General features: G+C 40.9%; 1 protein-coding gene across 5 annotated transcripts in view; it reads right to left on the bottom strand.

Annotated features, from left to right (window-relative positions):
- Positions 1-22,939, bottom strand: part of PIGN (phosphatidylinositol glycan anchor biosynthesis class N) — a 186,697-nt gene that overhangs the window by 108,534 nt on the left and 55,224 nt on the right. For all 5 annotated transcript variants that reach the window (XM_045003648.1, XM_045003649.1, XM_045003647.1 and 2 more), the window contains exons 8-12: positions 16,873-16,989; positions 8,280-8,320; positions 5,961-6,020; positions 3,692-3,784; positions 1,905-1,960 (exon numbers count right to left, since the gene is read on the bottom strand). In XM_045003648.1, coding sequence (XP_044859583.1) covers positions 1,905-1,960; positions 3,692-3,784; positions 5,961-6,020; positions 8,280-8,320; positions 16,873-16,989 — 367 coding nt within the window. The remainder of the gene's footprint in view (positions 1-1,904; positions 1,961-3,691; positions 3,785-5,960; positions 6,021-8,279; positions 8,321-16,872; positions 16,990-22,939) is intronic.

Raw genomic sequence — 22,939 nt, 5'->3', positions numbered from 1 at the left:
AAGGAAGCATGAATGGAGGGAGGAGACAACAGAATTTACGTATGCTGACCCCACTCTAAGTACACTACCTTTTTAAGTAGATCAGCAAGTTGAGACAGCAGCTGCTGCCAGCAAGCTCTCTCTGTCCTGAGCCCTGTCATGTCCCCACCTTGCTCTGTGGAGATGGGGTACAGGAGCAGGGGGAGGAGGACACCCTGACATCAGCACTCACCTTCCCCCACACCTCCTGCACAGCAAGCAGGAGGCTCCCAGGAGCAACTCCAAGACAGAGGGCAGGAGCAGCACACAGCAGTGGGGAGAGGGACAGCTGAATTGCCCAGCAATTGATAGCCTGCTGGGCAGCTGCCACACAGGGAACTTAGGGGAGCTGATGGGGGGGATGCCGGCCCACCCTGGTTCCAAGCCCCCACCAGCTGGCTCCAATGGGCTGCTCTTCCTGCAAGCAGTGGACAAAGCAGCCAGCTGCCAAACAACGTTATAAGGGAGCATTGGGCAACTTTAAACGAGCATGTTCTCTAATAGATCAGCAACGTAACAACGAAACATTAACCAGGATGATGTTATGTAAGAAGTTACTGTATCTGAGAGGAAGGATTAACAGGTGAATGGGTGTATGCGCTAGAACACATCAAAAGCCACTTCAGAAGACCCTACATCGCTCTAGAAATGGAAGTCCTACAGAGTGTAAATTCTGCAGGTTTTGAGAAAGCGGTGCATAAGTGTTGTGTACTGCTGGGTCCCCTTCTATGTATGGCCTGAAGTCTAATACATCCACACAATGAGAAAATTCCCTCTTAGTTCAGTTGGGACATAAATACACCCAACTGTCAGAAGAAAAGGAGCAAATCATATCTCTCTATCTTTTACTGATAAAAGCTAAAATTCCACACCACTTCAGTGGAATTATCAGATATCTTCTAATCAATTGAAATTTCTACTCAATTTATGTCTGCATACTTGTGCATTGTCAATGGAATGTTGGGAGACTGTTAGCTTTAATAATTTAAGAATGAGACTTTCTTAGTTTTAATAATTTCAGAATGATATATTTTGTGCATGAATAAAGTATGTTTTAAAAACTTTTAAAACTCTGCCAAGTCAAATCCAATTTTCATGAGACAGATGTGCCTTTTAACTGATTTGGCAGGAAGTTAGTCTGTCAAATTTTAAATGTCCAATACCTTCCACTGAGGCTGAACAGTTGTTTTTTAAAAAAAAAGCCACAAATATTTATTCTAAGCAGGAACTCTTCACTGTTTTCCCCCACTCATACCATGCTTAAAAATGGCTCAGTCACTTCTGATTAAACTTCCTGGGGGTGGAGGAAACTGCTCCCTGAGATTCACACCAAATTTCATCCAAGACCGCTATTAATAACTGAAATTCACCTTTGTAATGGAAATGCTCAAGCAACTGTATTTGTAGATACACTACAGTCGATGTATAGACGTTGTTTTGTTCATAAAAGGGAGCAAACCTGGAAAAACACATAATTTGTACACTCCTGCAATCCTAAGAATGTCTCTAATCTATTATTTAATACTCAACCATACCATAGTCATAAAAAGTTATTTTAATGTATGTGCTTGGCCTGAAAATATATTTTAAAATTTTATGTTATTTTAAGTATGATTAAAAGTTATGTGATTAAATTCTTCCAAAATATAAATTCGAAGGAAAAACTCCACTCTCATACGCATGCACAGCTCTCATTCATATCTGAGGGCAAGATTTGGGATACCATTCTCACAGTACATTTGAAAGAGAGACTGCATCTCTGTGGGTTAATGCTTGTCTGTCATCCCATAAATACTTATTAAATACTATAATTGAAATACTTACCAAAGTGAAAAATAAAATAATTTTTATTCAGTTAAAATATAAAAAATTTAAAATGCACTTACTGAAAAGGTGTAAATAGAAATGATAATGTAGTTTCCTTCTTCTGAGTCATCTTAATCTGCAAACAAATTACGAAATCAATGAACATAAAAGCTGTAATTAGAAATTAATGTTAGTGAAGTGTTTAGATTGAAATATGAAGGGTTCTTAATGCTGTAAAAAAGCAACAAAGGTCAAATTTTTACCACAATGGATGGGGTTTTGGGTTTTCTACTCTTGTAAATAGTTAAGAGTTCCATACAACTCCTTGCACAGTGCTGAAAGAGTACCCCTAAAGATTCAATCGTGCTCTTAGAAAGGCAAATGTAAGCCACCTACCAGAAATTCTCACAGTAGGACTTCCACAGTGTACAAGGTGAGAAAAAATAATCAATGTTTACTGGCTGGCTCCACTTTGAGCACAGAGTCAAAGCTAAATACAATCAAGGAATCAAATCAATGATTTGATCATACCAAAGCATCGGTGTTGACTCCAACAGACAGGAACTAATGCACTGCTGTAAAGACGTGAAATGGTGCTACTGGACTTCTCAAACTGGATGTGCACAAAAATGGGAGGCTCTGACGCAATCATAGTCACTCAGCCTGGAGGACCTTGAAAATATCTTTCAGGCTTCCTGCACCAGTTTGACCTGGGGCCTAATGGATGCATACAAGAAGCAAGGGAATTTCTAGTATACTGCTTCCAGGATCTGACAGCTTGAAGCAACAATCTCCTACATAGCACACATCCATTCAAGACAAAATCCTCCCCAGGAATACAAGTAGTGGTCAGGTCTGTCCATCACAGGAAACTTACGGACAATGGACTGTAAAAGTAAAAGTAAGCATCTCTTGGCATCTCTTTAAGCTGCTGAACTACAGCTGAACTACTTCCCATTATTTTTGAGTTATCTTACTTTTCCTTCAAACACACACAACCTATGCCCCTAGCAAACAGGAAATTTATCACTAGAAAAAGACAGGGTAAGAGTTAATCAAAGCCAAGAACCAGGAACAACTTTGGGGGGTGGGAGGAAAGAAGAACACCCTATTAACTAAAAAGGTGAATTTACCTGCAAAAAAGGTGACGAACACCATCAATACTATAGAAATAATGGTGTTGTGGAAAGAAAGAAAGAAAGAAAGAAAGAAAGAAAGAAAGAAAGAAAGAAAGAAAGAAAGAAAGAAAGAAAGAAAGAAAGAAAGAAAGAGGCTGGTTGAGACACTTACTGGTCATTATGAGCAGATAGGTACTTGTTACCTTCTGATTAAGTTGTTTATTGGCCCTGAACTTTGAGCTTGGAATATTCCAACCCAGTTGCATAGAAAACAGATTCCCTACACATGATCTATAGCAACCTACTTTCTTTTCAGATATCACAATTAAATTTAGGGCCAATTTCTGCCCTCACATAAGCAAGCATTGCTCTCATTGACTTCAATTTGAGCTGCATACACAAACCCAAGGTACAGCTGGACTCTTAGAAATTAAATTCTCTACACCAGTATAATTCACAATAATTACTGAACTTCATTTAGGCTCAGGGCAATAAAAAGAATTATTTATTTTAAAAAGTTAACGTTTTTCTTAAATTTAAACAAGAAATTTCCAATCTCACATAGATCTGCTTTTTATCTATTTCATATCATATAGTATGTACATGTGATTTCCCTTTTACTCTGACTTCCAATATGTCATCATCAAAATGTTATCTTAGCTGTATATACTATACTGTAGTACCTTTAAAATAGAGCGGTATGAAATATTTTTCATTTTACATGTTTACTTGAATGTTAATTTACTTACCTTAAATTGCTCAAGAATCTGAACAGCATTTGTAAAAATGCTCTCAGCTTTGAAATGAGCACTATTATTCAGATAGTCCAAAGGCAGAATTCCCTGCAAACATTAAACATGAATTAACAAGATTCATATTTGGTCAAATAATCCAAAACTAGACAAAACAAAGTAAAACTAGTTACAATTACTCAAATACCTATTGTTATAAATTACAACAAATACTCTTCCTATAATTATTCCACTGTATCAGACCTAATCAATATAAGAAGTATAAGATCTATCTTTCTCAAACCTCACAGAAAAAAATTCTGAACAGAAGAACATATATTTTATATTATATAATTTATATGCAACAAATTAACAAGCCAATGAAGGCTGAAGAAGTGAAGCTTAAAAGTAACTAAAGACAAAGAATGATCTTTTGGCAGAGAACTGGGATGCAGAAGATCTCGGGGACAATCCTGCTTCCATTCAAGTCAAAGAAAGCTTTCACCAATTTCCTTGATTTTAGGATTGAGCCCCTGGGGGCTATTACTGATTGGCCACATATTTGAAGTGGAATATCAGGTAAGTCACTTAACCTCTGTGCCTCAGTTTCTCTATTTGTAAAATAAGACACAGCACTTGCACAGAGATCATCATTCAAAGGTCTCTAAGCACTTTACAAAGATGCATAGATATCATTATCTCTATTTTACAATTTGAGAAAGTGACATACAAAAGAGATTTTTTTTCTTTTTTTAAGCCCTATGGAGAATGTGTATACTTTACTGTAAATCTGTTGTGTATTTTTGCATCTTCATATGAAATCTCTCTAAAAGACAAAGGTCCAACTTTTTAACTAGTGAGCAAAATCTTTTTTACACTAATACGAAGTGACTATTTTTTGTTTAATTATTACAAGTTCTGGGCCCATTAATATTCTCTCTTTGTTCTCCTCCTTTCTTAATAAATCCATGTACCATCTACACTATGTTTCCAAAATGTATCTGTTTCCCGCTAAAGGTTCAGATTCTTTCCTTTGCCAAGATCCATTTAGTGCAATAGAATGGAGCCAGGCTGGAAGGGAACTGTTATTGCTCCCTAAAGGCTTGTCTACACAGGGAAATTCATCAGCATAGCTTATTTTTGTAGAATAACGTCATTTTTATTCCCACACAGAATGTTCACTTGGGGGAGGAAAGGGTTATACCAACATAGCTACAGTGGAACAGTTATTCCAGTATACCTATGTGGTCAATTTCCCCATGTAGAAAACCCTAATTCTCAACCTTGTGAATCTCTAGCCCCGGCCCCAGCGTAAATCAAAGAATCTCATATGTATGTGTTTTCTAACCTACAACATCAGCTGGCAATGGTCCTCAGAGGTCTTCCAGTGACACCCTTTACTTGGGTTGAGAGGAAGAATGGCGTAGGAACTGATTAAGCTAGCTTTACACCAGCAAAAAACTCTCCCAGCAGTAGGGGAAGTTTTAGCTGACCACATATAGAAATGGAGCGCAAAGAGGCAGGACCAGAAGCCAGAATCTGTCCAAAGTCTCCAGAAAAGTTTTTTTATGATTTTTTTTAAATATACACATTTGCTTTTTCCCCTCTTAACTTTTGTTATGTACTGTATATTCATATGTGAGGTAAGCAATATAAAAGCAAATTAAAGCTTTATTTGTTAATTAGGGCTAAATAAAGAAATTTTGTTCTGTTATATGAGACAGCCATTGAGCAACAGAAATAACGGATACAAATAGATAAATTACAAGGTTAAAAAAGAAGATCTATCCCAAATAAGGAATCAAATCATCAATTAACCTAATGAAATAAAATATAATCTCAAAATATCTCAGTAAACTAACTAATAAGATTAAAAATAACTTGACATTAAACTTCAGGAACTATTTTTTTTTAACAGTTTCAGCTCTTACAATTAAAAATTAGGAAAAAGAACAATACCTCATACCCTATTGTATCCTTACAGAAAATTAACAGAGTATTTGCATGGTTTAAGTAAAAAGGTGGCTATTTAATACTTTCAGAATTACAGGTTACAATGGATCAACTACTTTCATCATTTAAAATATTATGTTACACATTATAAAAAAATATAAAAGAGGCAGATTGTATCTACTCAGGCCTTAATGCTGCCAATACTTATTCTTATGCTTAATTTTACATCCTTGACTAGTCCCCATAAACTATGGCAAAAGTTTGCAAATTTATCTTTTTTTCATCTTTTTCCCCCAAGAACATGCAGCCTTTTTTACTTTTTTTTATTTCTTACCACAGAATTAAGGGGAAAAGGAACACCAATAAGCGAAGCCATCAGCGGCGCTATATCAGCCTGTGCAAACAAAAATGTTCTCAGTTGAGCATGCTTCAAAATGTTTAAAGTATTCATAAATTTAGATTAATTTTAAGAATGTATCTGTATTTTGAAATGTGAATAGCATCCTATCTGATAGAATCTATCACAGCATTAAAGTAGTCCAGCAAAGTAATATTTTTCAACGTTCAAAGTAATGCTCTTGATTCTGAAGGGAATCAAAATTTGAGTTTTCAGAACAAGTTTTAATGTTCTATCAAATTAAACCCGTTTGATAATTCAACAGATTTATATATTAAAATTTCACATTTAAAAAAAAATAAATTCACTTTTAAAAGTGCATTAAAAACCCTACATTTTTTAAATTCAAAATTCGATATCTCCTTCACTGTGTTTTATCAGAGAAATTTATGGGGTTTTTTCATTATTTTCATCAAAGAATTATTTTCTTCATACTTTTTTTTTTTAAAGTGGCACACCAAGTATAATATGTAGAAAAAGCAATTCTTAATCCCTTGTTTTTAGAATGTCAGCTATTGACCAACTTTTACTATTTAGGGCTAGGTTCTAGTACCCTTAGTCATGTTGAATTCCCTCTCATTCCATGAATTGTCCCTTAACTTCAATAGGACTACTCATGGAATAAGGTACTATTCATCATCTGGATCTTAGTACTTATCATTTCTATTTTCCTTAACATAAAAAGACTAGAAATCAATTTCCTTAGCTACACTGGTGTAAATCTGGACTAACTCCACTGAAGTAAATGGAGTTACTACAGATTTACCTATGCACCAAAGGAGAATCTGAGTCACTATTTATAGTAAGTAAAGCACACAAAGTCATATCATACCATTGATTTTTAAGCAGAATTTTTCACTGGAATTTCCGGAAAGGAGTAATGCTTAAAATAAATACATAGAAAACGATAACATACTATTTGTCACAGACAAAACTAACTTTATGTTTCCAAGTCAATTATCAAGTACACATTGAAACTGAAAAAAGCGGACTCTTTGCCGCTTTTTACAGATCCAGAATAACACGGCTATCCCTCTGATAGTTGAAACTGAAGACTCCTTTCTACACTTATGTGGAGAGAAGATTTCATAACGCTTACAGACCTAAGGACTTGTATTCATTTTCAAAAGTGCTGCCATGGCGCTGCTTTCAGTAGTTTCTACTCTAAACCTAATTTTTTGATTGCTCATAACTTTCCAAAACCTTCTAGGCTGAATTTCCCATCTTTGGCCCCTTTCCTGAAGGTGATTTATTTTAATTGAAGCAAAACTGTTGCAGCTGTTGCTGAGTTCCCAAAAAGTTAAATAAATAAATAAAAATAACTCTTCACTATGTTTTTTCCCCATTACTACAAATTTCTTGCTATGTAATTTATTAGCTATATTGCCAAAACAGCTGGGGACAGAGTAATAAAATTTCAGCATGAAAACAGACGTCACTGAGAAATACCTTTCAGTACTCCAGTGAAAAGTGGTTTTGATTTGACAAAGATAGCAGCATTTGAAAATTACATGCAGCACATGCACTGAAATGTGCAGTTTTTGAAGGCCACATTGCACAGTCAGGCATGGCAAACTTCTTTGTATAATACGGATGATCATGGGCTGAGGCAATTACCACATAACATCTTGCTTCAGTCCCTGGGTATCTTTGTAAGGTGGGCAGGGAATGAGCTACAGGCTCAGCCCAGCAGAACCTGTAAGTTTCACAATGGTTGGGGAGCACTGCCATGCACTTCTTAAGATCTGCAGGTAGAACCCCTTTCTGAAGCCCTAGATGTTATGCAAACTCTATATGAGTGGAGTAGAGGGATTCCATACCACAGACTTTTTACGGTTCATGAGACAGGGCATTCACGTGGTATGGAATTTACATAAATTATTGCTACCGTTTTTAAAGTTCGCCTGTGTCAGTATCATCACACAGGTCTTGTATTCATTCAAAAAGAGTATGTGATTGTGTCCTTAAAAACTGCAATGTAATGCATCCAGAGAAAGGGAAAGTTGCACGTAGTGGTTGCATTAATTGATGCAGATAACAGCTGTGAGTGTCTGAGGGTGGAATTTTTCCCAGACACATGTAGTTTCCGAGGGCAGTGGTCTATGTCATTTAATATTTAAGCGGCAAACACTGGAAAAATATTATGTTAGCACAATCACTCGTTCTTTCATAAATTCCTTTATAAATCTGGTGTGGGAGATTACATTAATTCAAAGAGGAAAGTTAATGAGCTTTTGAGTAGGATATATTTAATACCTGGTTGACATCCAGCCTCTTCCATTTCTCCAGTTTCCATTCTAAAAGCAATAACAGAGCACATGAGCAGCTGATCCAGGCAGATTTTAGAGCAGTGATACTCAGACTGAGGCTCACGAGCAACAAATGGCTCTTTAGTGGGTCTCCTGCAGGTCTTTGCAACACATGTTATTAAAACACCGTGTGATTTAATTATTAACCAGTCTAAGTTATTAATCAATCAGGATGCTTTTACCATGTTATTAACCAATTGTAGTTGATAAAGTAATACTATTTGGTCAGTTATTTTGCTGTGAGAATAATATAACTAAATATTTCTGCTGTCATACTGTTTAAATATGAATATATAGCACTAAAGTAAATGAAACTATCAATTCACACAACTGTGGCTCTTTTGGCTCATGTTGATGGCTAATTTGGCTCCTGAATCACTGGCATCGGAGTATCACTGTTTTAGAGAAATAATTAATTTGACTCTTAATGAGTTTCCAGTACTTTCTGTAAGGATTCTTTCCTCCTAAGAGAGATTTATACTTTGGCTTCAATGCACAGGTCACAGAACAAAATCAATTTCTTTCAGACTAAATTTTCTTTCATCCATAAGGAAAAACCATTGGCTGTACTTGTGACTACAGTCATCTGAAGGAAATCTCTCGCCGCCCCCCCCCAACAACCCCCCCCCATATACTTGTATAACAGGAACACACATGCATAACTTCCTGAGAAAACTAAAGGATTCAAAGTGAGATTTGGAAACAGGGTATCTATACCTCACAGGCAGCCCTGAAAATGTAAACCTCTAACCACTAGAAGCACCTCCTTAGCTCACAGGCACTGAGGGGTAGATTCATTATTATTTGTGGCAGACAGTCAGACAAGGCTCAGAAAAATCCTATTGTTTAACAGCCCAGGACATACCAAAATGCTGGTCTGGACAAAGTCAGATTTAATTATTTACTGCTAGTCAATTAAGCTGATGACCTCATATAAAGGGATCTTTTTCCCCCTGGCCCCAAACAACCTCTAGTCTATTGTATCTACATTTGCCTCTTTAGAAAGAAAAAACTGGGAGGGGGCTTTGGGGCCATTTTAAAACTTAATTTAACAGTTTATTTTTTCATCACTGCCTTGGTTTCTAATTTTTAAATTAGTCCTCCTAGCAGTGATGTCACGAGCAGAGGAGAAGAGGCAGTTTGCCCATCTTTTTGCAGAAGTCTTCCCACAGTAACAGAAGGAGAAGTAGGGGGAAAGTTACAGGGGTTAAAAAGAGCTGTAGACTGCAACTAGCATTTTAAGCACGATGCCATGTACTCAGTCAAAGCAGGTCTCAGACAAGGTCTCAGACAGGGTGTTAAAATGCCAGTGGCAGCCTCTCTATTCTAGGGAGCTGAACTAATGGCAGCAATAGGGGGAAAACCACTTTAAGTTGCCTCAGTATAGACAAAGCCTGAATAGACCAGATAATGTCTTCCATCTGCACATGCATCTTCCACTGACATAAATGGATACTACACAGAGATCAAAGGCAGGATTCTGTCTGTTACATCAGATGAGTCAGACAGAATCAGTTCACCTTCACAATATTTTCTATTTAATAAAGTTTGTAACTAATATGGTTCTTCATAAATGAAAGCGTAAATCAATCAAATTTATTACAACCATCAGAGAAGCGCGGATATAACATCATGAACAGTTCTAGCTCAGTCTGTTATTTATTGTTAAAATAAATATTAAAAATCCTAGTCATTTCCCTGTCTGGGCCTCCCAATGTCGCCTATGTACTCTATCTTCTTCTAGCTTATTCTCAGCGCTTAATTCATCCAGTGACTATATTGAGGGGTCTGATTACTGGTGTAAGTTTTTCAAGTGTCTCTGCTCTCAACTCATATACAACAGCTATATAGCTTAACAGTAAGAAACATATTTACAGCTAGTTCCGGTAACACATGAAGTGTATTATCAGTATTAGTCATATATTCATAGTGATATACTTGTATCAAAATAAACTGAATTAATTTCCATGAGACTCTCACCTATATTTCTTTTCCCTGTTATGTAATAGAACAATTTTGTTTTCTCAAAATAAGAAAACAATAGTGCAGAGGAGACACAAAACTGATGCGTTGACTACTCACACTGCAGTTCATGGAGGCTGCTCTATTAGAAATTTTTGAAGCTATGAATGCAGTACTTTCCCAGGAAAATGCTTCCAAAGATACAACACTATTTATCTCTCTCTTATAGCTTTTTATGGCACCCATAATTAGATAGATCCAAGAGCTGCTGGGACACTGGAGGGTACCTGCAGAACTGGCCATGGTAGGGTTGGACTCACAGGAGCACAAAAGAGAAACAAACACCCTCCCATCTAACTGCAAACTGTGCCTTTTTTGTTCTTATCTGCCATTTCAGGTGAATAAAGCATGGGCTCAGTATAAGGTGCCCAGAGCAATTTTCTTGCTGTTGGATATGGCTTACTGGTGGACAGGATACAAACACTCTTACCCTGCTCTCCAAATTTCTAGGTGAGGTCTGCTGGGCAGTCAGCCGCAAAGGGAACGGAGGGAAAGTAGTGTCAAAATACCAAATAACAAAAAAAAAAAAAAAATGAAGGGTGGACGGAGTTTGCTAAGGCCCATCCAATCCAAAGGAAAAACCCTCTATAACATCCTGTAGATAGGGCACAGAGTTATTGTGCAGAAACAGTGAACCTGAGCTCCCTATATAAGGGGAAACTCTGGTTCCAGAAGCTTCTAGCAGAGCTGCCTCCAGAAGCTGCAATAGGCAAGGACAACCCATCAATTCTATGCTTCCTTTGGAATGGTAAAATCTGTATGCGAGAACAAAATTCTGCTCCTACTGAACTCCATGCCAAAACTCTAATTGACTTCATTGGGAGCAGGCCCTAAATCTGTGTAACATTCATTTCACCAAGGAATCAGAGAGCAACTTTTCAGAAAGAAGAGAGTTATACAGGAGTCATTATGATAGCCAAACGGATAATGCTATGCTTTGCACAAAGCAGACACTGATATAGGTGTGCTGTCAGGATTCTTGCTAAGCTGGTAATCTGATCAGCCTCTAGGGGAGGCAAAATACAGGTGAAATAACTGATAAGGGAAAGGCTGTCATCTCAGAGCAAGCAGTGTGCCTTCTAGCCATATGAGGAGTACACCAATCATTCCATACCAAATTGGATAGGGTAACTCTCTATTGCAGCCACTGCCTCAGGTAACATCCACCCTTGATGGAGGTGATGGGACAAGGAAAAACTCACTAAACCACCAAAGAACTGTTTGCCATAAACAGAGAATAAAAAGTTTGCAGGTATTAAAAACAATTGTGTTGTCTCCTATGGACTCTTGTATATTTGAGAAATTCAAAAGGATTGTAAGCAGTTGCATGAAATTATGCCTGTGCACCAATGTATGCAATCTTTGGGGGGAAAAAAATCACAAAAATATCAAAATGTTCTAAAAAAACCCAAGGATTTTAGATTCTCATTTTCTTTATGCAACCTTCTTAAACTGGTTTGTTTGTTTGTTTGTTTTTGGAGGGTGGGGAAGAAAGGGGTCAAGAGAACTGTTAAATTCAGAGATCTTTCCTTTCACATAATATAACAACTTTATTAAAACCACATCACTGGGTATAATAGCTTAGTGGTGTAGCAGAGATGCTCTGTATGAACTTACAGGAGAGCATTTTACACTTGTATTCTTTACTTCTCAGCCCACCAGGAGTTGCTGTGTAATGCTGTCGAAGCAGAACACTGAGCCACAAGGAGTTCTTATCACGCAACAATGATTATTCATGGCAATTAAGTAAATTAAGTAAATGCTGCTCCAAAAGAGACCCATCCAGTGTTCTTTGGTTAGGAGATTAGTGACTACAATGCAAGCCCTTCAATGAGGGAGTGTTTGAAGAAGTGTTTCAGGGGATTGAAGCATAAAAGCGGAGGAAACCCCTCAGATGAGAGAACAAAATATTCCCCACAGTCAATAATCATTGTCTTTCCTCCTTCCACAGCGGGGTGTCAATTTAAATACCCAATTCACCCATAGTCTATTTACATGCTCCAATACTTCCATCAGAATTTCAGTTAAAATGCAGATGTTTATACTAATTGAAAAGAATCTGAGAATTAGATCAGGCAAAACTGGGATAGCATATACCCAGTTTGTAAAACTGGTCTTTTACAGTAAAAATTAATGTTATTAGGGCTATACATTTTGTACTTAGAAGTAGTAAGTTTCCTTGGCGTTTCTAAGAAAGACAGGATAGGTGAGCTAATATGTTTGGCCAGCTTCTGTTGGTGCAAGGTACAAGCTTTTGAGCTACACAACATTCCTCTTCAGATCTGGGACACACTGATTTACTTCCACAGACCTGAAGAGGAGCTCTGTGTAGCTCATACGCTTGTACCTTCCATCAACAGAAACTGGTCCAATAAGAGAAGGTTACTCATCCTGTGCAATAACTGTGGTTCTTCAAGATGAGTGAACCTCCATCAGTTCCTTCTAGACCACAGAGCTCCACTGTAAAGAACTCTGAAGCATGAGGAGGAGGAGGGCAGGTAGTGGAACATACATAGGGGAACTCATCTCCAAGAACCACAGTTACTGCACAGGGTGAGTAACCTTCTCTTCTTATCGGAGTAGTGACCCTGTATGTGCTCCACTCTAGGTTACTACCAAGCAGTACCCTCAAGGGAGGTGTGGGATTTAGGAGTCAAGTCAAAGATTGAAAATAGTACAGTAGAGCTAAACATGGCACCAGAAGGTGAGACATGATAATATATGAACGGGGGTCCAAGTCACTGCTCTACATATTTCCATGCCAGGAACGTTCTTAAGAAAGGCTATTGAAATAGAGAGAGATCTCATGGAGTGATAGCAGTAGGTAATGCAGTCACATATCCATCTAGAGAGTCTTTGCTTGGAAATTGGAGATTCCTTAGTTCTGTCCACAATGGAGAAACAATCTGGGAGTTTTTCTAAAGAGCTATATAAAAGGCTAATGCCCTCCTCACATCAAGTGTATGTAATGCCACATCTCCTTTATTCTGGTGTGGGTTAGAGACGAAAACTGGAAGATAGATAGGTTGGTTTATGTGAAAGTCCAAGGATACCTTTGGTAAGAACTTGGGATGTGGTTGCAACGTGATCTTATCATTAAAACAAGACTGAGGGGAGAGGGATATCAGAGCCCATATCTCTCCAAATCTTCAAGCAGAAGTAATGGCTACTAGAAAAGCTGTTTTCGTAGACAAGTGTAGAAGGAAGCAGGTAGCCATAGTTAAAAGTGGGGCCTGGTAAGGCATCTGAGTGCCAAGTTGAGGTCCCATGCAAGGCATCCGATTTGTGAAAAAAGGTTCTCCAGTCCCTTGAGAAACCTCCTTGCTGTAGGATGAGCGAAGATGGAGAGACCCTCTACCATATGATGGAAGGCCATAGTAGCTGCCAAGTGTACTCTAACGGATCTTAGAGACAATCCTGTCATTTTTATCTCTAGCATGTAATCCAATATAACTGATAGAGAGGATGTAGGTGAAAGATATCTTAGGGGGTCACGCCAGTGACTGAATCTTATCCGCTTTTGCACACAGGTACCACAAGTGGATTGTTTCCTACTACATAACAGCACTCTCTTTAAATCCTCAGAACAGGTTGTTTCTAAACCTGCATACCATTTATTAACCATGCCTTAAGTCAAAGAACCTTGAAGTTGGGGTAAAAGATTTGACTGGCATCCTGAGACAAGATGGGGAATGGCCCGGTTGACAAAAGAGCAAGTTGGGTGAGGTAAGGGAAGCATGTTTATGCCATGTCTGAACTACTAGAATAACTCTGGCCTTGTCTTTTCTTATCTTGAGCAGCACCTTGGCCATCAAGGGAATTGGGGGAAATGCATACAGCATGCCTGAACTCCAACAAAGGTGAAAGGCATCCCCCCCAGGGAGTGGTGACGCAGTCTGTCTCTCAGACAGACCTGGGAGCACTTCTTGTTCTTAGTTGTGGCAAACAGGTATATCTGCGGGATGCCCCAACACTGAAATATCTGGTGGAGTATAATGGGATCTATCTCCCATTCACAATCTTCCAAGAAGCACCAGTTGAGGGCAGTTGCTGTGATGTTTTGTATGCCTGGAAGGTAAGCTGCTGAGATATTGAGCTGGTTTTGTGTGCACCAATTCCAGAGCCTCACTGCTTTGGCACAGAGGGAGTGTGGTCTTACTCCCATGATGGTTGATATAAAGCATTCATGATATGCTGTCCATCATGATCTTCACATATTTGCCCAGTTCAGCAGAAGGAACCAGAGACAGGCATTTGACTGCTCTGAGTTCCAGCAAGTGGATGTGCAGAGAGGACTCGAGAGGAGATCACCTGCCTTGAACAGTGTGAGTTTCTAGGTGGGCTTCCCATCCCAATAGGGATGCATGACATTGGAGATGGATGAGCAAAGGAGACCCCCGCACAAACACTGTGAGTATCCTTCCACCAGTCAAGGGAGTTTTTCATGACCAAAGGCATCAAGACTAGTTTGTTCAAACTGTGTTTGGTTGGTGAATAAACAGTTCTATGTCACTGACGGGGATAGCCTCTTGGCATGAAAGGAAGCATTTAAAACCAGGAGAACTGGGCATGCCCTCCCAGCATTTAAGTTCCCCCGAGGGGAGAAAAAAAATAGGCACAAGGACAACAGTTCCTATCATAAAAGTAAAATCTCTTCTTTTTTTCAAATATTTTTGCCATTTTTATTTTTTTTAACAGTTATAAAATTAGTATAACTAACACAAAGTAAAAATTAAAAACTACCACTAAGTAACTAGTAAGATACAAGAAAAAAAAATACAGTTGAGGTAAGCTCAGCTCAGACACTGCTGAGACTCCGTCTCAGGCCGAGGCAGTTGAGAAGGAACTGAGGACAGTTTGCCCATGCAGCTCTATATAGCCACAGTGCAAGGCAAGAGGCTGCGGAGGACACATGCACAGACCGAATGGATACTGCTACCTAATATATCTGATCTGAGGCACCTAGAGTGGAGCATCCTCTCGAAGAAGAAAAGATTATCTCACCTACCTTGTCTCTCTCTTATCCTGGGACCAACATAGCTATAACTATACTGAAAACTACTTGACGTTTCCGGCTGTTCAACCTAGGCCTCAAAGTCAGCCATTTTTGCTTACTGTCAATATATTATTTCGTGGCTTCTTTTCAAACCTATTGGAGGTGCAATAATTTTGTGCAAATACTTGATTCTAAAAAGTGAAATGTTAGCACCATCTATACCCAGAGTAGTCAAATTTATTTAGTCTCTGCCACCAATACTCTTCTCAAGCACATGCAGAATGAAAACTTCGGGACTGCTCATTTTTGCCTCTTTACTCCCCTCTCTAATGTAGCCTGACAAAGAATACAGCAGCACAGAAACTTATTACCCCACTGATCCTGAGCCGTCTTAGACCCTTAGGAGGTCTCGAGAAATGAAACAGATACAAAAATGGAGCACAAGGGAAAAAAGAAAAGCAAGCCAAGTACATGATGTACTATCTCAAAACATACTACATGGCAACACAGAACCGCAATGAAGTTTCAATAATCCAGTATATTAATATACCATGTGTTTAGAATATTAAATATGAACTTTTCCATACTTCATATATTAGCACTTTGCAAGGATTGCATAATTTTTCTGAAATAAAAAAAAATTTAAGTGAAAAAAGAAAACATAAGGAAGGGTCATGGCAGTGCTTTCTTCGACTCCAAAAGCACAACTACCTTAAGTTCCACTATAGCCACACAAAGGAAAATGAAATCGAAGAGACCTCAATTTGCAGAAGAGTGTGGGAGGAAAGCAGTGTTTCCATGGCACATCCATTTCAACAGAGAATAAGGAAGTCTCTCTGTGCAACAGACATGCATTTGGGGCTCAGGAGATTTGGAAACCGTGGGCTGTTGTCAGGAAGGGCTAAAGCCAGAAATATAGCTATACTCTCCATTGTATTCTGTTCACCTGGAAACCTGCAGGATTACCCAATCAGTATTTTATGCAGGCCACTCCATCCTTTTAACAAACCCTTGGGGGTGGGGAGTATACTCAGGCCATTGGCAAAAAACAGACCATGACTACTGCTATGCTATGGTGGGGCTACAAGAAAGTCTGGAATCAATGTAGAAGTATTTAGCTTCTGTGAAGATAAATTAACCTCAGAGGCATCCTCAGAACCATGCTTCAGCTGTGCCAGCCAAAGTTTTTGGGACATGAACATCCTTGTTGCACTGTTCGGAAGCCCCTGATACGATGATTGGAAGGAAACTCTGCAAGTGTGATTTTGCTCATGAGACAAGCCTTCCACAACCATCACCACATACTTCCCCAACTACCCCTTTTTCTTGTAATGTAGAACACAAGGTCTCTGGGGCAAATTCTGCCTTTGTTTTCTTGCTTACAAACCTTATTGATCCATAATTTCAATGCAGTTTAAATCCAATGGATGTGAGGTTCAAATATTGCCCTTTCCATTGAATATTAGTGCAACAAAACAAAAAGTAATTTCTTTTAATGTAATTTGGTGATTTGTTTACATACCTTTTAAAAAATCATCTTCGAAGAACTGGGATGTGACTTTCTGTGGATAATTCACTCCAGCTCCCCAAGCAATCAATGGTGTTAAAGTCTCTGAGGGATGACCAGCCCCATGAGAGCCTACAGATATGACAAACCAAAAGCACAATGACTTGATAAGCAAGGCAAATAGTGCTCTCACAGAGCCAAGTTTAAATTTCTGCCTAGAAAAAAAATCCTGGCTACATTCTTCAGGCAGGCTACACTAGAACCACATGTTATTTTACTGCAACGACGAGACATTTTAGAAACCTTTCTTTTAAAATTTGCACCTATGTAGTGACATCTATTTGAGAATCACAAAGCAATTTACAAACATTGGCTAACTTCAGTTTCACCACACCCTCTGAAATAGATACTTTTCTTCATTTTAAAATATGTGGAAACTAAGGAACAAGGAAATTCAAGTAAAAAATTTCAAATTTGAATGCCCAAAGTTAAGCACTTAGTCTCCAAACCTTCAAAAACATATACATGTGCCTAACTTGCATGTGCCATTGAAACCAAAGGGATTACTCAGGTGTGTAAAGTTAAACATGTCTATAAATTTGGGCAAGTTTGGGATCTTAGGCACCCAAGTGACTTGATTTGCAAAGGCACAAAGTATCTGCAGCCTCCACTGCCCTTTTCCAGTGGTGAAAGGTGCCCACTGAACAAGCTGGGGAATCATAGGTGCCCTGTCCTGTTCCCAGTATATCTTACAAAACATATTCTACAAGGTGTGTGTGTGTGTGCGCACGTGCGTGCGCGCACGTGCGTGCGCGCGTGTTAATGAGAAGGGTTTGAAAGAATATCAAATTTAATTACCGGTATGTAATTAAAAATGAAATCTTAATGTATATGCTCCAGAGATAGAGTTGAGGTTGCATGTGCAACAACTGCTAGGATACAAATGAAAGGTTAAAGTTTGCTAACTAACTCTGCTTTCTTTTAAGCCACTTTGAGCCTAAAAACCTGCAGGTCTGGGAAGGATTTGTGGATTTAAGCCCCTACACACAAAGTTCTTCTGCTTCCCTGTTTTGATGATTGAATCAGAGCTTCTTGTTAATCCAAGAAGGAGAGCAGCTTGGGTACAAAAGAAACTAACTCTGAACGAGAGGGACAAAAGTGCAGGAGCAGGGAAGAACAGATGCTGTTTATCTGCATGGCCTCACTAAGGGAGATCTTCTCCCCTACCTGAACTTGTTTAGATTTTTTTCTCATAGTGCAGGTCTTGGCAGAGAGCAGACTGGCAGAGGTTCTAAAACTCCTCTCTCTGCTGCTGTCCCCAATAGAGCACAAACTAGCAAACTGTTTTCTAGCAGAGTGAGAGGACTGGCTCATAATGGAAGCATGATTATCAAGCAGAGAAGTCAGGTTGTTGTCAGGTGCTAAGAATACCCTTCTGAATCCCTTGGTGTATCCCAAATCCATGGTTCAGCAAAGCAGAAGGCTGCTAAGCAGCTGGCTGTGGAAATAGGTGACCTAACATCTCCCTGGAGTGGTAACCACTCTGGGAAGCTTTTGATGCTAGGAAAATCTGCCCCAACCACTGCATTCCCTTCCAATGCAAGATTTCTTTTCTTTCTGAGTTCATAAGCAGGAGCCTTTTGAAGTTGCTGCGGCAGCTGTTCAGTTTCTACAACTACTATAAGGCCTTGGGATGTACCACTAGGATTTGGAAGTCTCCAGACCCACACATTAAAGGATGTCCAAGATTTTCTCCCTCCCACACAAAACATTTCCAGTGGGGGGGGGGGGGAATATTTTTCAGGGGAAAGAATTCCTTGAAAAATTCCTCGCACAGAAAGCAGAAGAGGCAACATTTGCTCTTCTCTATAGAGTACAGAGACTGGAAAAGGACCAGATGGGGAATTTTCAGTTACAAAAAGGGAGCTTTGCCTCCATTAATCAGGCATGAGCTAGGACCTCTCTTCCAGTGTAGTGAATCCATCACAGGAGAAAAGCAAATTTTGGGGTGCATTTTTTTTAAACCCACTGCCTCATTCTCATTATCCCTTTCCTCGTACCCAACTCTTTGCCCCCTTATGTGTGTGTCTCTGACCATCACTCTTTGTGTCATGTCAAAATTAGATCATAAGCTCTTTGTGGCAAGAACTGTCTCTTTACTTGTTTTTGTCAGGTGTCGAACATATTTTGAATGGACTCAAAATAAATAAAAGCAGAACTGTTAGTATTACAGCTCTAATAAAAGCACTGATCTAAAGCTTTTAGACTCCTGGCTATGGTCCGGATGTGCTTTTTTCAGGCTTGAAAATCCTGGAATTACTAAAGTCAATTGTAAAGCTCCAACTCACTTTAAGGTATAGGATCAGGCTTTTTTATAAAGAGGGACAGGAGAAATCTCTCAAAAATGCAAAAGAAACCCCCATTTTATAGCATCATAAAAAAGTAAGGGTGGAAGGAACTTGGAGAGCTCATCTAGTGCTGAGGTAGGACCAAATATATCTAGATCAACCTCAACATGTATTTATCCAATCTGTTCTTTAAAACCTCTAAGAATGAGGATTCCATAACCTCCCTTGGCAATCTATTCCAGTGTTTCACTATCTGGAGTTTTCTTGTAATATCTAACCTAAATCTTCTTTGCTCCAAATTAAGCCGATTACTTCTGGTCCTACCTTCAATGGATACAGAGAACAATTAATCACCATTCTTTTTATAAACAGTCTTTAACATATCAGAAGACTTATCAGGTTCTCACCCTAACCCTAACCCCCTCACCCAAAGTCTTCTTTTATCAAAGCTAATTATACCTAATTAACCTTTCCTCACAGGTCAGGTTCTCAACTTTTTATCATTTTTTGTTGCTGTCCTCTGGACTCCCTCCAGTTTGTCCACATCCTTCTTAAAGTGTGGCACCCAAAGTTGGACACAACACTGCTGAGTGCAGCAAAACAATTACCTCCCATGTTGTATATACAACACTCCTTTTAATACACCCCAGAAAGATATTAGCCTTTTTTTTTGCAACTGCGCCACATTGTTGACTCATTTCAAGTTTCTTCCTTTCCTTCTACTTTCAAAGGCCTTGCGTCGTGATCAATAACCTCCAAGCTAAAGAGAGCTAAAGACAGCTTCCTGCAGAATCCCTAAATATTTTTCCAGGATTCCAGAAGCACTTTCCACAAAGCTAGTTAATTTTCAGCTAATGAAACAAAAATCAAAAATATGCATTAACAAAAAAGCTAAGTCAGGCTTAGGAAGATGATAGTGACACCCAAAATCTTTTTATTGTGGTGAATGCTGCCTGTAAGAACAAAAAGGAAAAAAAATATTCTAAAATTCAAATGTTCTAATATAAAACGTCAGCTAGCTCAACAATAAAATGTAATATTCAAACAGACCTTTGTTTTGCAAATGAGCAAATGATAATTGGACTGATAGTTTTAAAAGATAAGTATAAATAAACTCTTAGATCTGATGGATTATTAGGAGTAAACAAACCCTGTTATTCCATCTCTGAACAGTTTGTAGTTTTATGCAAAAGGCAATAATCAAACGCTGTATTTTACTCCTGAACTGTACCTGAAGCACCAATGAGTCAAAATACCTCATGCTAATAATTATAAATATACTGCTATTCAAAACAAATAGCTTCCACAGATGCTGGGCAGGAAAGTCTCCATGGCTTACCACCCACTAGAAAAGACGGTTACTCACCGTAGTAACTGTTGTTCTTCGAGATGTGTTGCTCCTATCCATTCCAGTTAGGTGTGTGCGCGCCGCGCGTGCACGGCATCTCAGAACTTTTTTACCCTAGCAACTCCGGCGGGCCGGCTGGGCGCCCCCTGGAGTGGCGCCGCTATGGCGCTGAATATATACCCCAGCCGGCCTGTCCGCTACTCAGTTCCTTCTTGCCGGCTACTCCGACAGTGGGGAAGGAGGGCGGGTCTGGAATGGATAGGAGCAACACATCTCGAAGAACAACAGTTACTACGGTGAGTAACCATCTTTTCTTCTTCGAGTGATTGCTCCTATGCATTCCAGTTAGGTGATTCCCAAGCCTTACCTAGGCGGTGGGGTCGGAGTGAGACGTGGCGGAGTGTAATACCGCGGAGCCGAAGGCTGCGTTGTCTCGAGACTGCTGCACCAACGCGTAGTGGGAGGCGAAGGTGTGGACCGAAGACCAGGTGGCCGCTCGACAGATGTCCTGGATCGGAACGTGGGCCAGGAAGGCAGCCGACGAGGCGTGCGCCCTCGTCGAGTGGGCGGTGAGTCGGCACGGAGGGACGCGAGCAAGCTCGTAGCAGGTCCGAATGCATGCTGTAACCCATGAGGAAATCCGTTGGGAGGATATCGGCTCGCCTTTCATGCGGTCAGCAACCGCTACGAACAGCTGGGGCGAACGCCGGAAGGGCTTAGTCCGCTCGATGTAGAAAGCGAGCGCCCTGCGGACGTCGAGGGTATGCAGCTGTTGCTCCCGAGGCGAAGTATGCGCCTTCGGGAAGAACACCGGGAGGAAGATCTCCTGGTTGAGATGGAAAGCTGACACTACCTTCGGGAGGAAGGCCGGATGAGGGCGAAGCTGCACCTTTGTCCCCATGGAAGACGGTGTATGGCGGGCTAACCGTCAGAGCGCGGGGCTCAGAAACTCGTCTCGCTGATGTAATGGCGACAAGGAAGGCCGTCTTCCAGGAGAGGTAGAGCAGGGAGCACGTGGCCAAGGGCTCGAAGGGGGGACCCATCATCTTGGCCAGCACGAGGTTCAAATCCCAGGTCGGGGTAGGACGCCGCACCGGCAGGTACAAGCGGTCCAGGCCTTTGAGAAAGCGGGAAACCATCTGGTTCGAGAAAATGGACCGACCTTCCACGGATGGACAAAAGGCGGACACTGCCGCCAGGTGAACTCTCAAGGAGGAGACCGCAAGACCTTGCTCCTTAAGGTACCAGAGGTAGTCCAGGATGGTAGGGACCGGGACTACACACGGATTGAGACCTCGTTGATCACACCAGAGTGCGAATCTCTTCCATTTCGCTAGGTACGTGGAGCGAGTGGAAGGCTTCCTGCTCTCAAATAGGACCTGCTGAACTGCTGCAGAACAGCCCCTCTCCGCGTGGGTCAACCACTCAGGTACCAAGCTGTGAGATGGAGGGACTGCAGGTTCGGATGGCGGAGTCTGCTGAAGTCCTGGGTGATGAGGTCCGGCCACAACGGAAGGGGGATGGGTTCCCGAACGGAGAGCTCGAGCAGCAGGGTGTACCAGTGCTGCCTCGGCCAGGCCGGCGCTACGAGTATGACGGTGGCTCTGTCCCTCCGAAGCTTCAGGAGCACTCGGTGCACGAGCGGGAACGGAGGGAAGGCGTAGAGGAGGCGATCCGTCCAGGGGTAAAGGAAGGCGTCCGACAGGGAGCCTGGCGAGCGACCCTGGTATGAGCAAAACAGGTGGCACTTCCTGTTCTCCCTGGAGGCGAATAGGTCTACTTGGGGACATCCCCACCTCCGGAAGATTGTGTGGACGACATCTGGACAGAGGGACCACTTGTGGGAGAGGAACGACCTGCTGAGATGGTCGGCCAGCGTGTTCTGCACTCCCGGAAGAAAGGACGCTTCCAGGTGAATGGAGTGGGTCACGCAGAAGTCCCACAGGAGCATCGCCTCCTTGCAGAGGAGGGAGGACCGGGCTCCGCCCTGCTTGTTCACGTAGAACATTGCTGTTGTATTGTCCGTGAACACTGTAACACAGCGGCCTTGCAGGCGGGTGCAGAAGGTGCGACAGGCCAGACGGATCGCTCGCAGCTCGCGGACATTGATGTGCAGAGCGAGCTCCTGGGGCGACCACAGACCCTGGGTATGGAGATCGGCCAGGTGAGCTCCCCAACCGAGCGCTGAGGCATCCGTGGTCAGAGTGGCGGATGGGCGAGGAGGATGGAACGGGACTCCCGCACACACGACATCCGGGTCGAGCCACCAGCGGAGGGACTCGAGGGTCATCCCGGTGACCGTGACCACCATGTCGATGGGGTCTCGATGAGGCCGGTACACCGACGCTAGCCAAGACTGGAACGGGCGGAGGTGGAGCCGCGCGTA

Source organism: Mauremys mutica, chromosome 2 (assembly GCF_020497125.1).
Source record: "Mauremys mutica isolate MM-2020 ecotype Southern chromosome 2, ASM2049712v1, whole genome shotgun sequence".
In the NCBI taxonomy this organism is placed as follows: Eukaryota; Metazoa; Chordata; order Testudines; family Geoemydidae; genus Mauremys; species Mauremys mutica.
The sequence above is the reverse complement of the archived record's forward strand: the minus strand, read 5'-3'. Positions and strand labels throughout refer to the sequence as shown.